This window comes from Haemaphysalis longicornis, unplaced genomic scaffold, assembly GCF_048455015.1.
Source record: "Haemaphysalis longicornis isolate Haplotype H1 unplaced genomic scaffold, Haemaphysalis longicornis Haplotype H1 scaffold_7, whole genome shotgun sequence".
NCBI classification, from domain to species: domain Eukaryota; kingdom Metazoa; phylum Arthropoda; class Arachnida; order Ixodida; family Ixodidae; genus Haemaphysalis; species Haemaphysalis longicornis.
In genome coordinates, this window is record NW_027526422.1 from 166485967 (window position 1) to 166502529 (window position 16563).

General features: G+C 47.1%; 1 protein-coding gene across 1 annotated transcript in view; it reads right to left on the reverse strand.

Annotated features, from left to right (window-relative positions):
• Window positions 1-16563, reverse strand: part of LOC144147196 (small G protein signaling modulator 2-like) — a 96414-nt gene that overhangs the window by 60460 nt on the left and 19391 nt on the right. The window contains exons 2-6 of the mRNA XM_077679266.1: window positions 16382-16457; window positions 11565-11748; window positions 9841-9972; window positions 6001-6068; window positions 3592-3770 (exon numbers count right to left, since the gene is read on the reverse strand). Coding sequence (XP_077535392.1) covers window positions 3592-3770; window positions 6001-6068; window positions 9841-9972; window positions 11565-11748; window positions 16382-16457 — 639 coding nt within the window. The remainder of the gene's footprint in view (window positions 1-3591; window positions 3771-6000; window positions 6069-9840; window positions 9973-11564; window positions 11749-16381; window positions 16458-16563) is intronic.

Sequence of the window (16563 nt, forward strand, 5' to 3'; positions counted from 1 at the left end):
TTATAGAAGGTCATACCAGGAGATATTCGTTGTCTTTCAGCGAGGTTGTGAGCGGTACCTCAACTAGAATCTTTCACATTTATTACAAACACATAAAAAACAAGGAGCTCTGAAAGTCATCCCATTCCCCACCAACATATTGAGGCCAGTCTGAGATAGTAATCGTACATCTCAACAAGCCGAGAAAGACGGTAAATGCTGCTCCACAGGATCACATTACCAGGTTTGCTGATAAATTACACAAATGAGGGCGTGTCATCAGCCCTTCTTTAAACTTTTTTTTTCCCCTCTAAAGTACCGTAATATCCCGAGTAGGGGTCTGTGAATACCAAATACGTAGTGCCTTTTGAATGGAATATTGAATCAAATTAAAAAAAGCCAAATATTGAGTCGAATATCGAATATCAATTTTTTTTTTTTTACAGCCTTTATTTTCGACAGGTTTTTGTGCAAAAAAAATGAAGCTGCTTCACATGTTCAGGAGTCTTGATGTTTTGTTTTACGTCCTGAAGAACACACTTCTCAAATATCATTTGCAGCAGTCCAGTTACCGAACAACGATGAGGCGATCGAGCGTGACACACAATCAAGAATGACTTGCCCTAGAGTTGCTGTACTGCAATCGTGGGCGACAACCAGATAGCACCTCATAACTCCAAAGCGAGCACTTGGCGAACACCAACAATATGACGCAGAAACACGGCAGAACCACAGTCATGGACCATGACGAGGCACTTTTTCAGAACCACATGGCGAGCGTGAACAAAACATTGTGGAAGAAAGGCTCACATTGCCGTAGACGATCGAGCCAGCGCTACACCATGCAAGGGCGGCTTGCTATGGTACCACGATTGGGGAACACAAGGAGACACTCCTTCAGAAAGAAGCCCATGGTGAATGTCAGAGATAAGCGATGGAGAGATATGGCTTGCACTGACTGCTCGCTGGTTCAACAGTCGGGTAGTAAAGGCAGTAAAGCTATCATGCCAATTTTTACTCTGTGGTCTAGAATGTAAACAAAAAAAACATGCAATAGCATACACCGTCTGCATGCAAAAAAGCCAGAACCCCTTTTGTTTTTACCTTAACGGAAGAGCTGTCACAAATTCAAAAAGTGGAGGCAAAGTTGGCACGATTACTTTGCCGGAAGTACTAAGCCTAACACGTAAACATCCGGTCACCGAATTCAAAATAGCGGCCAGAGCCGGCGGCATGGTCAGTGGCATGGTCGATGGTGAGTGATGGTGGGCTCCCTGATGCGATTTCAAATTACTTTGTGCTGAGAGGTGAAATTTACGGCCTCTACAAGGCGCGTTCGTCGAAAGCGCGATTTGCACGAAGCTTGCCAAATGGACGGAAAATTAGCACATGGTGCAGAAGTAGCACGTTAGCTCTGCTTCTGCACTGACTTCCTGCTACTCGATTTTCCAATCTACTCTACTACTCGAGCACTACTACCAACTACTCGACTTTCCGAAAAATCAAATAGTGGATATTCAATCCGCAAATCGAACTATTCGCAGAGGTACTGTTTGACTCGTATTCGAATACTTGAGTGTCTGCAAACCCCCGACCCTGAGTCATCATCCCTTCCCCCTCCCCCTGCCACCTGAAATTCAGAGAAAATGTGGTGCGAACCATGTCTCGGGGGCCAAACAAAAAAAAAAGGGGGAAATGTTAAGAATATGAACATTTTTTGTTGTGTCTACTACGGCTTGACAAAAGATACACTCAACTTTTTTCCCAGGATGTTATCTTGCTCGCATGATTTATAAAACGATACTTTGCTGTCCACAATATTCACCGCCTGCGTGGTGCAGATTAAGCGCCATAATGGAGCAAAATTTGAAGGCATGACAGCAATCAGCCTGTGCCTAACTGCAAACACAGCATGAAAACACAATAAAAGAAAAAAACGTCAACCAACACTCGGAAATTTTAAAATTAAATTTGTTTTGTAGTCGCAACATTCTGGGGGGGGGGGGGGTTTAGGGAGAGGGGTAAATTTCGAGGCGCATTTTCCAGGGGTTGGAGTTGACTCAGTTATTTTGACAATCAAAATTCTTAAAGGGAGGGGGTGGAAGACAATGACTCAGTACACTTGCATGATTAAAATTTTCTAAAGGGGGAGGGAGGGGAAGGGTCAATGACTTGGTGGTTTGAACGTAATCAAAATTTTGAAAATGTGGGCCTTTCACATAAATGGTTTTCACATAAGTCAGTGGTTTTCAGTTAAGAATAATTTTAAAGAAGAGGAAATGACTCAAAGGTTTTCACTAGGGATGGGCGAATATTCGGTATTGTCGAATATTCGATCGAATAGCTCTCTATTCGTTATTCGCTTCGATCCGAATGCAGGTATTCGATATTTTCGAATTATTCGATGCTCCCGAATAGGCAGCTAAAAGCCAAGCCTTTCGGTCAAGCTTTCCGAGAGTAACCCCAGGCTTGGCTCAAGAGCCACTAACGCGGACATTTCTGTTATCAGTGCCGGCACTGCCGAGTTGCTGCCTTGCCTAGAGGTTCGACGAAGCCTTCGGCCGCCAGCACACTTTAGGTTAAAAAAAAAAGGCGGCACTGAAACGACACCGCTCTGAACATAGCGGCACCAAGCCAGCAGACTTGTACAGGCCGCCATTTTGAATAGGCATGCCGCCATTTTGAATAGGCGCGCTCAGTGCGGCAGTACGCCGCACTAAGCGAGCCTATTCAAAATGGCGGCCAGCCACTTGCGGGGTCTATTCGTTTCACCTGCACCACGTGAACCAGTTCAGGCGGTGCGGCACTTCGCCGTTCGTTTCAGTGGTGCAGCTCGCGGCACCTGAACCGCGCCGTTCGATTCACCGGTGGTGCCGACGGGTGGTGCCGACGGGTTCATGGCTTCGCCTGCACTTCCTGCCGAGGAGGTGCAGAAGCAGACGAAAAAAGTGCAGGGCTGGTTCCGCCGATGGCGGAACCCACTTTGCATCGCTGTAAACTGGTTCAAGAGATGCAGGCTGAATCGAATAGACCCGCGCTTTGCTTGGCTACGGCCGAGGATACTAGTGGCTACAATACTTCTTTTTTTAGCGGAGCTTCTAGGCGGCGCTTAACTCTGCGAGTTTCTAGGTGGTGCTTAAACTTGTGAATGAGCAGCCGGCGGAAACTGCTGCACCTAGAGCATGTGGCGCAACAGGCATTTCTTCATGAAAACTTGTGAATACAGCAAAGGAAAGCTGTGTGTAAGATTTTGCAATAAATGTTCAACTGGTAATAGTTTTACACAATGCTGTGCCTACGTGAGTTCTAATTATTAGAAAAAATTGTGTACATTAGTCAGGTCACAAGTTGCTCATTTTTCTTTGTGATTTGCAATGTGTACTATTCGAACTATTCGATTCGAAATTATTCGACCAAATCACTATTCGCTTCGAATTCGCTTCGAACCTCAAAATCTATATTCGCCCATCCTTAGTTTTCACATAATCGCAATTTTTGAAAATGAAGCAATGATGCAGTGCTTTTAGCACAATGAAAATTTCCTAAAGAGGCCGTGAGATGACTCGCGATATTAAGGGTACATTTTCTTCCATCATACGCGGTCAGTGGTACCTGGAGGCCGAGCCGTCGCGTGGGCGGCGGGGTGGCCGTGGAGGACGAGCCCCCCGCACTGCCAGCGGTGGGTAGCCCACTGGACAGGCGGTGGCGCTGCACCAACTCGTCAGCAGGGGGGTCCGTCCAGAAGTGGTCCTGCGTCTTCATCTTGGAGTAGTCCAGGGCACATGGACCCACTGCAGCAACAAAAGGGCGAGTGAGCCCACGCCGTGGCAGCGGCAGACTCAGTACGGGAACACGAAAAAAAGGAACATTGCAGACAAAAAAAAAATTGGCGAAGCTTGCACTAAGTCGCGCAAGGCTTGAACTGTAGCGAAGCTGGGGGATTTCTTTCTATGTAAGCACTCAAGGACACACCACCATGCACCCCTACAAGTTTGAACTTGTTTATTTGCGTGTTCTGTCGTCGCTTTTCTCAGTGCTGGTATTAGTCATCGTCATGTCCATCGATATCGTCGTCTTCCTCATGCAAGACTGTCGGGCCCAGATCGTTTTGTCCGCAGGCTTTCACCTTTCACCCAAAGCGGAAGGCACCAGCACGACCTAGAACCAGCGGCAATCGGCTTTGTGAACTGGGCGTCAGTAGTGTGAGCTGTCTTGTGCTTCCCCCTTGAGGCGCGGACGCACGTGAACTGTTTTCTTGGCATTTTTTTGCAAGCGCCACGCAAAAGCCTGGATGAAGCCGGACGCTCCTCCTAAGCCGCGTGCTAACAAGTGTAGTAAACGGCGGGAGTAACTATGACCTACGGTTTCTTGATGACGCCATAGACATCGCAGCGTAGAAAACCGGACTAGTTGGTACAGATTCATCTTCACATCTTGATGAGGGCGGTGCATGAGAACGTGTTCCTGCGCAGTTGCTATTAGTAGGTTCATGCGTCATGCAAAGAAGCGAGTTTTATATATCGACATTGTTTTATACCTTCGATGGCTTCATACTTGTGTCTCTTCAATAAAAAAATTTAGTTTTGGTTCAGCGCCTGTCCAGTGTGCTCCTCCCCTTTGTCCCATTATTTTTTGCTGTGAAGATGAAGCCATACACATCACGGCCAGCAACAAGAGCTTCGCTGTTGAAAAAAGATAAACTTTGCACATCATTTGACAAGAAAAGTGAGGACTATGTCAGTACACAGCTGGGTCTTCTTATCTTGACTAAGGCAGCTTGAGGGTGACCTCATTATCAGGATGTGAAAAGAGAAGGGCGCAGGGCGGGGTCGGTGGAGTGCCAAGCAGAAAAGGCATTCCCCAAAAACTCCTTCCTCGTGCCACTGAACCGCAAGTCACTGGTGCACTGCGGGAAAGCCCGTCTCCACTAACGGACAACGGTGGTGCATGTTTACAAGTGTATGTTTACAAGGCACTCGTAAGTGTGAAATGGGACGCCTGGTTGGCACAAAATGAGGAGTTCACCTTTTTTTCCCCCCTTATTTCATTCCCATTGGACATTGGGCTGACAAGACCTGGTGTTGCATAGAGGAGGGGAAAAGTGGAATACTTTACAGACATGTACGTAACAACTTCTTGCACTAGGCGTGTCATATGTGTATCAGAGAACAACCTTTAGAGGCTTCACTTGCACCTGCAGTGCTGTCAGTATTCAATATACACGCATGCATTTGGGAAACAAAAATTCTGGGAAACAAAAATCATGTGTGCATGGCGAAAACATTTCGGAAACAAAAATTATGTGTGGGAAACAAAAATTCTGGGAAAAAACAAAAATTATGCGTGCATGGCAAATATATTCGCTGCATGTACGTATGTGAAATTCAATAGGCTGGCAAACCGCCATTGCAATATTTTGCTTACGGCAGACCAACATCTTGTAACTGAGCTTGTAAATTATCTTTTTTTCCCTTATAGGCTCTAACAATGGAGGCAAATTTCCTCTGAATTTGAAAAAAAAAAAAAAAACCTAGCTTTCCCCAAGCGATATTCAGATGTGTACTTAAGGTACACACCTGGCATACACACTGTATCCAGGTGTGTACAATTATGAGCAATATGAAAGGGAACACAGGAATGCGCAGAAAACACCCTCAGACCCAGCTATGAGTGATACGCAGCGGCCGCCGTTGGAAACAAAGTGGAAAGGGGGTCGCTGTCCTAACAACTGTCCCCATTCCCGCCATGCGTCTTATCGGCTGTCCGACGATGCCATATTATCGGCGAAATGGCGCAGGCTGCTGCTTTGTAGAAATGCCAGCGCGGTGGGAGTGCCAACAGTTAGTGGAAGAGCGCCCTCCTTTCACCCTTTGGTTTTCACAGCGTCATCCACGTATCACTCCGCGTCTGTTTCGAGGCTAATTGCCACGCATTCCTGTGTTCCCTTTCATATTGCTCATAATAGTACATCCTTGATTACAACTGCATACGGCAGCCGGTGCAACTCGAGCAGCAACTCACCAAGCAGCGATGCCAGGATTTGTCCGGACACTGGATCGGCCACCAGGGCATCCTTCTCGTAGTACTTGCTGCAGGCAACACACACAGGCAGCACGTTTGATTCATCACGGGCAAGAACAATCGATGTCACTGCACTCCAACTGTGCCTAGCAAGAGCAAGAATGAGCATTGCCCAAACATTTCTACATTGCTACTGCACTACAAGCTGCCAACCCAGTGGAAACAATTTTTTTTATGTGTAGTGAAAACTGCAAAAAAAATCAAGATGTTCCTTGCAGAGCTATTAAAAATATGCATGCATCACCACCAATGATAAATTACAATGCACGCAGAGAAGGGTAAGGTGGCGCTAGTGGGGATAGGCTGCAAGTGCACTTCCCAGCCTGAGAGTGCAGTTGAAGGTGCACGGTCAGCTGCATGACATAATTATTTAGCAAGTCAGGAGTGGAAACTGTGCAATCTTCAATGTCCGTGGCTTCCAAACTGACTAGCTGCTGTATATGTATTTTAGTCCCTCTGCTAGCCATTTGGAAGGGCATTTTTTCGCCAGAAACATACAGTTTCACGTGAGAAAAATTTAGTTAATTGACACATCACTGTAAGTGCATATTCCACTCAACGTCCAATATACACTTAAGCGTACACTCGCCCCTTGGGCTTCCTTTTCTGCAGCCATGGTGGGCAAATCGAACTTTATGGAACAAATGAAATAGCTTCCACAGTTTTCCATATTGCATTACAGGAACAAGCACACAACCATCAGGAACAAAACAAACTGGTAAAAGCGTGACAATGGGGCACATAAATTTTTTCACGTATCAAAGTTCCTATTATCTTTTCTGAGGTACTACTCCATTCCCCCCCTATGTCTGCGCTCTTGGAAACAAGTAACCTGCGCACCACAGTGAACGAGTACGTACAAAAATGCCAACACAGCGCAACATAATCTATCTCACAACAGGAGCAAACAACCTGTGAAACGTGATGTATTCACCATCTTGCCGGCCCACAGACTAAAACAATAGGGTGACATGCAAGGAAATGTCAAATATGGCCACTATAGGCCCTTTTGGTGTGCGGATCACACGCAACCTCTGCCTCATATCCTACCTTCTGAAAGATCTACAGCATCGAGCCATTAGTGCATAGGTGTTTCGTAAACATAACAGAAGAATCAACCCAGGAAAAGGCAGGAAAAAAAAAAAAAAAACAGGACACAGGAAAAAAAAAAAAAAAGCACCTTGCATGTTTGTGACCTTTGCAGAAAACTGCTGCTTCGTTTTTCATTCTTCTTGCGCTGTTGTCCTGTTTGCTCTGTCAATTTTTTGTTGTTCTTAACCTGCTGTCAGGGCGCAAGAACCTCCTCAGATATTTCTGGCACATTTGACAGACAGACGTCATTCTTTCTAGGCGGCATCTCTCTCCCAGCCCATGCTGACTCTACAGCCGATTTCTTTCTCGTGGTTGGAATGAAGCGGTGAAGGACAAACTAACAAACTGTAAACATATGGTCTCGAAATGTAGCTGGAAAACTTTCTCCAACCAAAAATTTCTTGGGAGGGGAAAGTGTCCCCTAACCAAGGAGAGTGTGTTTGAAAGAATAGACAACACAAGAGCTATTTACTAGGGGTGTGCGAATATTCGAAACTTCGAATATTCGATTCGAATTTTTTGGTATTCGATTCGATTCGAACGACACTTTTAGGTTCGAAATATTCGAACCACCCCAAACTTAAAAAAAAATAAATAAATTCAGAGCGTGTCTCAGCAGCAAAGTCGCGAAGCATATACACGGCGAACGGTACGTGCTTTCGCAGACTGTATCGGTCTGCTCGCGAAAACGCTCTGCGCACGCCCAACGCGCGCTGACACCGCCGGGAAACCACCCCCACGCTGCGCGCGGCGCGGCCGGCGGCGTCAACATGGCGTCGGCTCCAGCCGCGAAGTGGCGCGGGTGCTCGAGCGACCGTTTCTAACCGCTCTTTAAAATGCGGCTCAAGGGAGACACGAAGTTGCTTGTGCGGTAAAGGAGCTGATAATGCATGCGAAAACGGTACTATAAAACATCATCCGCGCCGCTAGAAAGCGCCCGTAAAATATTTGCCGGGGTGCTAAGCCTAACCGTCTCCGGCGGAGCCACGGGGCGGAGCCAAGCCGGCTGTCTCGATCTCATCGCAAGTAGTCAGGCTCCTCCATTCTGCCGCGCGCGTCGTGCGTCATTTTCTGACCGAGGTAGGCGCTGCCGCGGGCGCGAAATCGTCGATGCGGGCGTGAAACTACAGCGCTCGCAGAGCCGAGGCGAGCGAATCGCATGCAAAAACGCACCATGCATGCGGTTCACGCTTGACTGTTGCGGCGTGTAGCGAGCTTGGGCACAGCGAGTGAGGAGACGAGCGCGAAGCTTTACGTGCTCCAGAAAGAACTGCTTTGCGACATGGGGGTTAAAAAAGCAGAAAAAATCCCGAATTTCTTCACGCGAAAGTAAGAGAAGAAATAAACGAAAACTTTTTTCAGCCCTCAATTTTTTGGTCTGTGTTGGTTCATACGAATTTCGGATGATACGAATATTTTTCGCGGTCCCGCAAGATTAGTATCATCGAGATTTTACTGTATCAGTGCGCGGCAATGTGCACGGGCTCGGGCATGCCAGCCACTAGTGTCTCAAGTGAGCGGCTGCTTTCGGTATCTGGTGGAGTCGTGACGAGCAGGAGGTTGTCACTGCTCCCCGAACATGTCGAGCAGTTAACCTTTCTCCATGTTAACATTTAAGTGAGTGCAGACCTTAACCTGTTGAGTGCAATGGTATTGTGTAATTTCTAAATTTACTTTGTATGATTTGTTGTGAAATAAAGTTGCAGTTTTTGTGTCTCTAGATGGTGAAAACTTTAATTTTACAAAAAACAATAAGTATTCGTATTCGAAAAATATTCGATTCGATTCGAACTTTGTTTTTATTATTCGAATTCGCTTCGAAATTAAAAAATTGATATTCGCACACCCCTACTATTTACTTCTACCAACTCTAGTCTACTGTCACGCCATTTACTTACTACAGGCCTCAGCAGGTAGCTCAGTCCCTGGTTCTCTAACACTGCAGTACGACTTCTCCCCTGTCCAACATCTGCTTCACATGTGTTTCTTATGACCTCTTTTAATGTGCTGCCTCGAACAGTTCTAAGCAGTTCATGGGCAGTCCGCAACTTATACGTAAAACTGCGCATGTGGATGGGACAGGGAAAAGAAGAGACAGGACGAGCGCATTACATATGTCAATAAATAAATCACATAAATATGCATTAAATAGACCATTAAATATGTCAGGAAGCAGTTCCAAACTCCCTTGCAACCTTGTTAAACATTACCTCCTAAATAAACCACCACGAGAACGCAAACAGTAGCAAGCTGAAGCAGTGCGCCACAAGAATGCATATGTATTAAGCTTTTAGCACTTTTTTTGCTTTCAATGATGGCAGTTAATCGGTGTGGGCCCAAGAGCACTGAGGGGGTACTGACAGCAGTGACACAGTGCTATGGAACACCGAGAGATGGAGCAAGGGTTGCACAGAGGCAGGTGGCAGCAGACAGTGGGAAGCACGGGGCAGAGTGTGTGCGCAGTGCAGATGTGGAATAAAGGGTCCTTGTAACAGGCATACATGTGTTCCCCCATTCTTAACCCTGACACAACAATGGGTGCCCAAGTTGGTAAAAAGATTGACACATAAGAGGAGATCCCTGTGACAGCTTCTTTGACTGCATAACCTGCACAAACTGTGAAGCATAGTTCCGAGAGGCAATCCAAGACCCCTGCATAGGCAGGCCTCTGCGGAACACGGAGCCCACCTGCAGTTGTGCACGAGGTGGTCGACGATGCAGGCCAGCTGCTTCTCGAAGAGGGCCAGCCGGATCCAGAGGTAGCGCCCACTGGCCGCCCACAGCGACCGCCGGCTCGTCTGGCTGCGCAGGCGGCTCTCCCTGCAGCCACCGTGCCACCATCACTTGGGGGCCACGGCTGGACTAGAGGGCGCACGCACGCACGCTTCCCTCGCACCTTCACCCACACACGTACGTTTGTGACCCGCAACCGACTTGGACTCCACGACAGCGTCACAGGGGTGCAGCAGACGGCAGGACAATAACGACGCCCGAAAAAGGCCGACTTTAAGAAGCAGCCAGTTTAGGCCAACTGTGTTCGAGTGGCCGTTTTGAATCTGGCTTCTTGATAACGACAGGGCGGACGGGTAAGTTGGTTGACACAAACGGCAGATGTGCACTGTGAAAGTTAACACCGACGATTGAGTCAAACCACGCAAAATAAAACAATAAGGAGAAAAATAAAACGTCAGCGATGTTTGGTGACGAGAGTGCTTCCTAGGCTCTTGTATTTAATGCTTAAAATGTCAAGAGCGCGTCAGCAAAACATATTTCGGGAAGGTGCAGTTGTGAGCTCACCATAGACAAAATAATAGGCAGATGCTCAACGCTCAAACAACCGTTCAACTAGTGTTTGTTCAACACTCTTGCTAAACTAATAAAAAGCTTACAGTGAGTACAGAGAGCACTTTCGAGTGATAGACGTGGCTGCACCTGGATTATGAGGTACCCCATCCCGACGGTTGCAGCCGGCCAACTGTTACTTGGTATGTGTGACCCTAACCCCACTAGTGTAATGCACCTTGCTACTGAAAAGCTTTGAAAATGTGCCACGAATTTGCTCGCTTGGCCAGCAGACAGAATGCTCACGATGTTTGAGTCAATTTGCTGTAACTAGGTGCTTGCAAGAACAGCGTGCTTTTGCAGGGTTACACTCGCGACTGATTTCTGCTTTCCCTCTTGCTTCCGAGTTGATTGAATACACACTCTCTGACACGTAGCTCCACATTTTTGTTTTCTCCTTTTCCGGGACGAATTACGACAAAACTGGTGCAAATTGAACGAGCCCAAACACTGGCAAGCAGCATCTAAAGGGATAAAAAAATCAAGGCCCCTTTCTTGAGAGAAAGATGGTTTTTAAAAAGGCAAAGCTGCTTCGACCGTGCCTGAACGGCGCAATCAGACAGACGTTGGCTTCACAGCGCGAGGAACCCACGTACAATTCTGCCCTCAGGAGGTGTTTTTTTCTTAACCAGTGGTCTCTACAAGCTGGTGTAGTAACCTGGAACGACTCCCATCATAAACGTCCTTGAGCCTGTATCTCTTCCCGAAATCTACGAACTATATCTTCACGGAATTACAGACTTTAAAATGCTCTCCACCAATTCCAGTGATTGAACCTTGAACAGTGCTACCTTTTTGATTATTCCCTCCCTCCCTCCCTCCCTCCGTGTCGCTCTCCTTCCCCGCCAAGGCATTCATGCCCCCTCTGACGACAAAGCTACTCCTCCTCCTTGAGGCGCTTGACGTGCCTTCACTTGTCATCATTATCGCATCGTGAAACCCACTGTGTAACGTTGGCTTTCCTGCAGTGCATAACGACACGACATTGAATGCCATCAGTGAGGCATTGAAAGCTTCCCTTTAAAACACTAGATAGTCGCCGCGATGCCACGTAATCTCGGGGCGCTCACGTGGTTGTCGAGTCCGAGGTTCCGACGGCCGCGGCCGCCTCCAGCTGGGAGACGGCGCGGGCGATGGCCGCTGCAGGCTCAAAGTGCTTGGACATCTTGTGCAGCAGCGCCGTGGTCGAGTTGGTCTTGAAGAGGCCCAGGGCGCGACGCTTCAGGCCATGCGACAGGCACGCATCCACCGCAGCTGCACACCCAGTGGGAAAGGGAGCGAGAGAGAGAGAGAGAGCTCTTTACGGAGTAAGAGTAGGGCGATTAGCAGTGGTACACAGTCAACTATATACCCTGCCAAAAAAGGAGATGAGACCCCTTCACATTGCCCCCTACTGCCCTGGGCAAGGTAGCCATAATTGTGAGGTGTAAAATCAGGTGACCCACAGCTCGGCGTCGAATGTGTGCCTTCGCACAGTAGCACAATTGGCAAAGGTTCAATTGAGGCTTGGTAGGACACAAGGGGCATTTGCTGTGCTTTTGTAGAGGAAAATTTCTTAATCACATTCCAGGTCACTTAATGTGTAACATAGTTGTGCTCTGATCGTATGACAGGCTGTTACAGTATAGAATACCGACTATACGAGTTTCTAGGGACTGCACAAAAACGTTGTAAAATAGGGGTGTGGTAAACACAGGGAAACCTTGATTATACGTCGCTTGGTTGTCAGATGACCCACTCCTTGGCAAACCCTTCCCACAAGGTATTGAAATAGTTGATCCACTTCATACAATGGCTCATGCAAGAGTGGGAACATCCATGGTCATTCAGACAGAAACTCGTGTCTTTCCTGCCTTTTACAATGCTTCGCCACCTTTTTGTATTCTGAGTATTTCGAGTTTTTGCGCACTACCAAACAAGCGCCCCCCCTCCCCCAACCACCCGTTGATGGCCCAAACCAGTGAAGCCGAAACCACCCAGGAACCCATCTGACTGCGCTCCGGTGTAAACCAGAATCCAATCCAAGAACATAGGGTAGCCGTTAATTCCACACACGCTCGCCATTTTCTTACTGTCATCTGACATAGCCGAATGTGCTTGTGACTTTGTGACAACGGTGATTCATGACTTGTATGCGTAGCGAAAGCCAGAAGACACCGGAAGATTTCTGAGAGGCACCAAAGCCCTTTTCTCCGCCATGAACGCCCTCCAAACACGCCACGAGTACACCTTGTTCAATGTCTCAAAAATGGACCAGATGATGGCAACAATGGATCATCTCTGGCTAACAGGACCAACAACACAGTTGACGGGAACACCGTATAAATTGCTAAATTGCTTTACTAAAAATGTGTTTCGCTCCAACGAACTGCATTATTTTTTTCTTTTTCGAAGGGGGGGAAGGGGGGGGGGGGGGGGGGGGGGGGGGGCAAGGGGTTAGGTTGGTTAAGATTTACACGCCGCCATTTTGAATTATGGGGCAGTTTTGAACACGGGCCCCCACCCCGAAATTCCCTCAATTATCCGCACTTCGAGGGAGGGCGCTTGCTCAGTATTTTACGGTATACTTACCTCCCTGCTTTCCTCACCCTGTTACTCCACGTTTCTCTTGTTTCTCTTTCTGCAGTGACTCACTTTTCCTCTTCATTGCTGCATCTGCTGCATTGCCCCACCAAACAATTCTTTCCCTATTTCGTACACTGATCTCTCCTATCTATGCCATTTGCGCTGCTCCCCGCACCCTTCAAATCCTGTTAATTTTTGCCTGGTTTTCCTTTCTTTTTTTGCACCTCCCACTTTCATTCGCTTCGCTTCTCCTTTCATCACATCACTAGCCAATGCAGCTCCGTTGCCACGTCCTCACACACTTTTTTTTTTTTTCGGCTTATCTCCTGAACTTTCCCACGAGCCCCAGCAAACGTTTCGTAATCTTTGTTAGTTAAGATCAGATAACACCGCACAAAGTTTGTTTTTATGTTTTTAGCTTGAGCAAGATGTAAATGTAGAGCAGCTGCAGCTGTCACAGCTCGTCCAAACCTTGCCGTCTACTCTTTTGTTTTTATCTCAACACTGCTTTTTTTTTTTCCACGAGAAAAAGACGAGTGCACCGAGTGGGTTCACGCAAAGCAGACAACAAGGTGTAGACAGGCTTGTGATAGGAGAGACTTTCTTCCAGACTTTCTACATTTATTGTGCAAACAACAAGATCACACACATTGGATCACCAGGAGGCAGACTTATGCTGAGCAGTGAATATGGCGCACTCTGTTAAAAGAGCCATGAAGAGAAAATACAACTTCGTTTAATTGAAAGAACGAGGATTCAGGATCTCACTCAGCTCCATTACAGTGCCAGAAGATGTTTTTTTAACGAAAAAAAAGCAAGAAGTATTTAAAAGCATTCAAATTTTGCGCCACAGTGACGTGTTATGAGCCAGAATGACGTCATACGGGCCAACAATAAAACATAATTTTCAGGGCGCTAACTGCACGTTAGCATTCAAGTGATGCGGCCAAATGGAACTAGAGGCCCTATTACAGACGTCCAGTCATGTGTCGTCGCGACAGGTCAGTTAGGCGGCCGCCAATAGCACTAACAAGGTTCCGTGACGTCATAGAAAAGTTGCAGGAAATCGGCTAGGGGGTCGCGACTGCTTCACACGTTTTCTTTAATATCTCCGTTATTTGTTCAAAGATTGCGATGATATTGGTATCATTGTTATCGGGACTAAGCAGCCTTTCTAATAAAATCAACTTGTATTTTGTCTTCATGGCTCCTTTAATAGCTAGGAGGGCATACATTTAAAAAGCAGAAATGCAAAAAAAATGTATACTGCAAACATTTCCGCACCGCTTTTCCTCATTTTGACTTTTTTTTTTAGTCAGAACAGTTGAACGGAGCTACTGTTCACCGCTCTTAGTTGACGTCAGAATATATTGGGAAACTTGATCGTTTTCTTGGGTTTTTATTTTTCCTAGTTTTTCTTACCAAATGATCGACATTTACACTATTATAACGATTATGTCCAAACTTCACCAGTTGCACATCTTTGTGCGGATACAAGGCACAGCATAGTCTATACTTTTTACGTTTTTTTGCGTGTTCTTACCAAATGATCTACATTTACACTATTATAACGATTATGTCTAAACTTCACGAGTTACGCATCTTGGTGCGGATACAAGGCACAGCATAGTCTATACTTTTTGTTTTTTTTTTGCATGTTTTTTTTCTGGTTTTTAGATTTTTGCCTTCATTGCGTGAGGGCAGTCAATAAGCCAGATATGATCTTCAACTGCACTAGGTGCTACAACAACAAAAAGACAAGTAAACAGAGTGAGTCTTGTCCATTTGTTGTTCTAACACCCTGCATAATTCAAGAGGACGCACTACTAACCAGTCCCACTCACCGACCTTCTGAAGGAAGGTATTTTTCATTTCACTAGTTCATTTTTACTTTTACATTTCTTAGTGTTTCTTTTTTTTTCTTTTTGACAAACAATGTACATATACATTATTATAAGAATCGAATGCGTTAACTTCGCCAATTATGCATTTTTGAGTGGATACCACAAGCTTCCATTACACAGATGGTGCTGAGGTAGTACTTGAGAAAATCTGCTGGTGCATTCAAATGAGCAGCCAAATTTTTAAAGGCTGCATTTTCGTGCATTCGTCCAATTGAATTTTGCTGAAAAATTTTGCGGAAAAATTGCACGCCTCTCCTTACAGCAGTACCACACTTTCTTTTTCTCTTACATGATAATGCAGACCAGCAGCCATCACTCAAACTGGGAGCTTGGAACATTTTCACGAGGCCAGAATGCTGACAAAAAGACACTGCACTTCGTCGTGCAAAAAGAAAGAAAGAAAGAACGGTGAATGCTACCAGACAAAGACTGAATTGCTTAAAAGTGAATGTCGAGTCCTGCAGTAGCCTCATCCCTTTTTACCTTTTGCAACTCGAAACTTGATTAACAAATTTCGACATTTTTTTTTCCAACAGAATTAAGCTGATTTGGTTTCAGGATGAATGCCAAATGAAGCGCAACATCAACACTTGTGGGGGCCCGTGTTCCCCTACGCCTCGCTTGCACATGTTTCCGCGAGCTGGGAGCCGCCATTTTGGGCAGCTGGCGCGTCCCGTAGGTCGTGTCCTCTTCATGACACCGCGCGACGCGCCGAACCTGCTTGCCGCGAACGTGTGCTCGAGGGCGAGTGGGAAGGAGGACCGGTCGTCGCCTTCTCCCTCGCCGCCCTCTCCCCGAGAGCCGGGAGGAGACCTCCTCTCCCCCCCGAGCTGACCTGCGGGATGCGCGAATGTTCCGCGGGGACTCTGCCGAGAGATTCTGCCCTGATCGGTCGCCTCGGGATGCCTCCCCTGCTCCCGCGGCCGTGATGACGGATATCGAGGTCTGAGCCCAGCGGCTTGAGCGAGCGACAGGAGCCACTGTCTCCCCGCGAGCGATAGTCGTGTTGTCTGGTGTATGCACTGTATCTGCCAGGCAATAAAGCCTCATTTTGGATTGCCGGAGCCTGTCTACCGCATGTGAGTACTCGAACCCGTGCGTGAGTCTTCGGATTCCGCAGGGCTAGTGTACGGCGCGTAGTGTTCTCTAGCAAAGCTAGCCGGGGTCCTCTGCTATCCCGTACGTTAGCCCACACACTGCAGCGAAGGCTCTCTGGACCCCCCCTTAGCGACCAATAAATGAAAGTAATGTAAATAAATTACCTACACACCTACTGAACGCAACATCACGGCTGCTGCATGCCACATTATGGCTGCTCTCGACTTCGAAACCCTCCTACAATGTCATGAGGGGGCTCGATAGCATCACAGCGCACGAACAAGCATGCTGAAGGAACAAGAAAAAACAGGGCTGCTGACCACAAAGGGACGTGATGCTGCTGCTCTCCTCGTGGACAAACTTTCGTGTCACCGCTTCCTCCATGATCTGCTTCACCTGGGAGGAGGAAAAGGCGACACGTCTATATGAGGACGTACGACCACACATTGCACAGTGGCACCAGTAGTGGCACCAGTGGCAAGGAACCATTTCGAATGCCCAT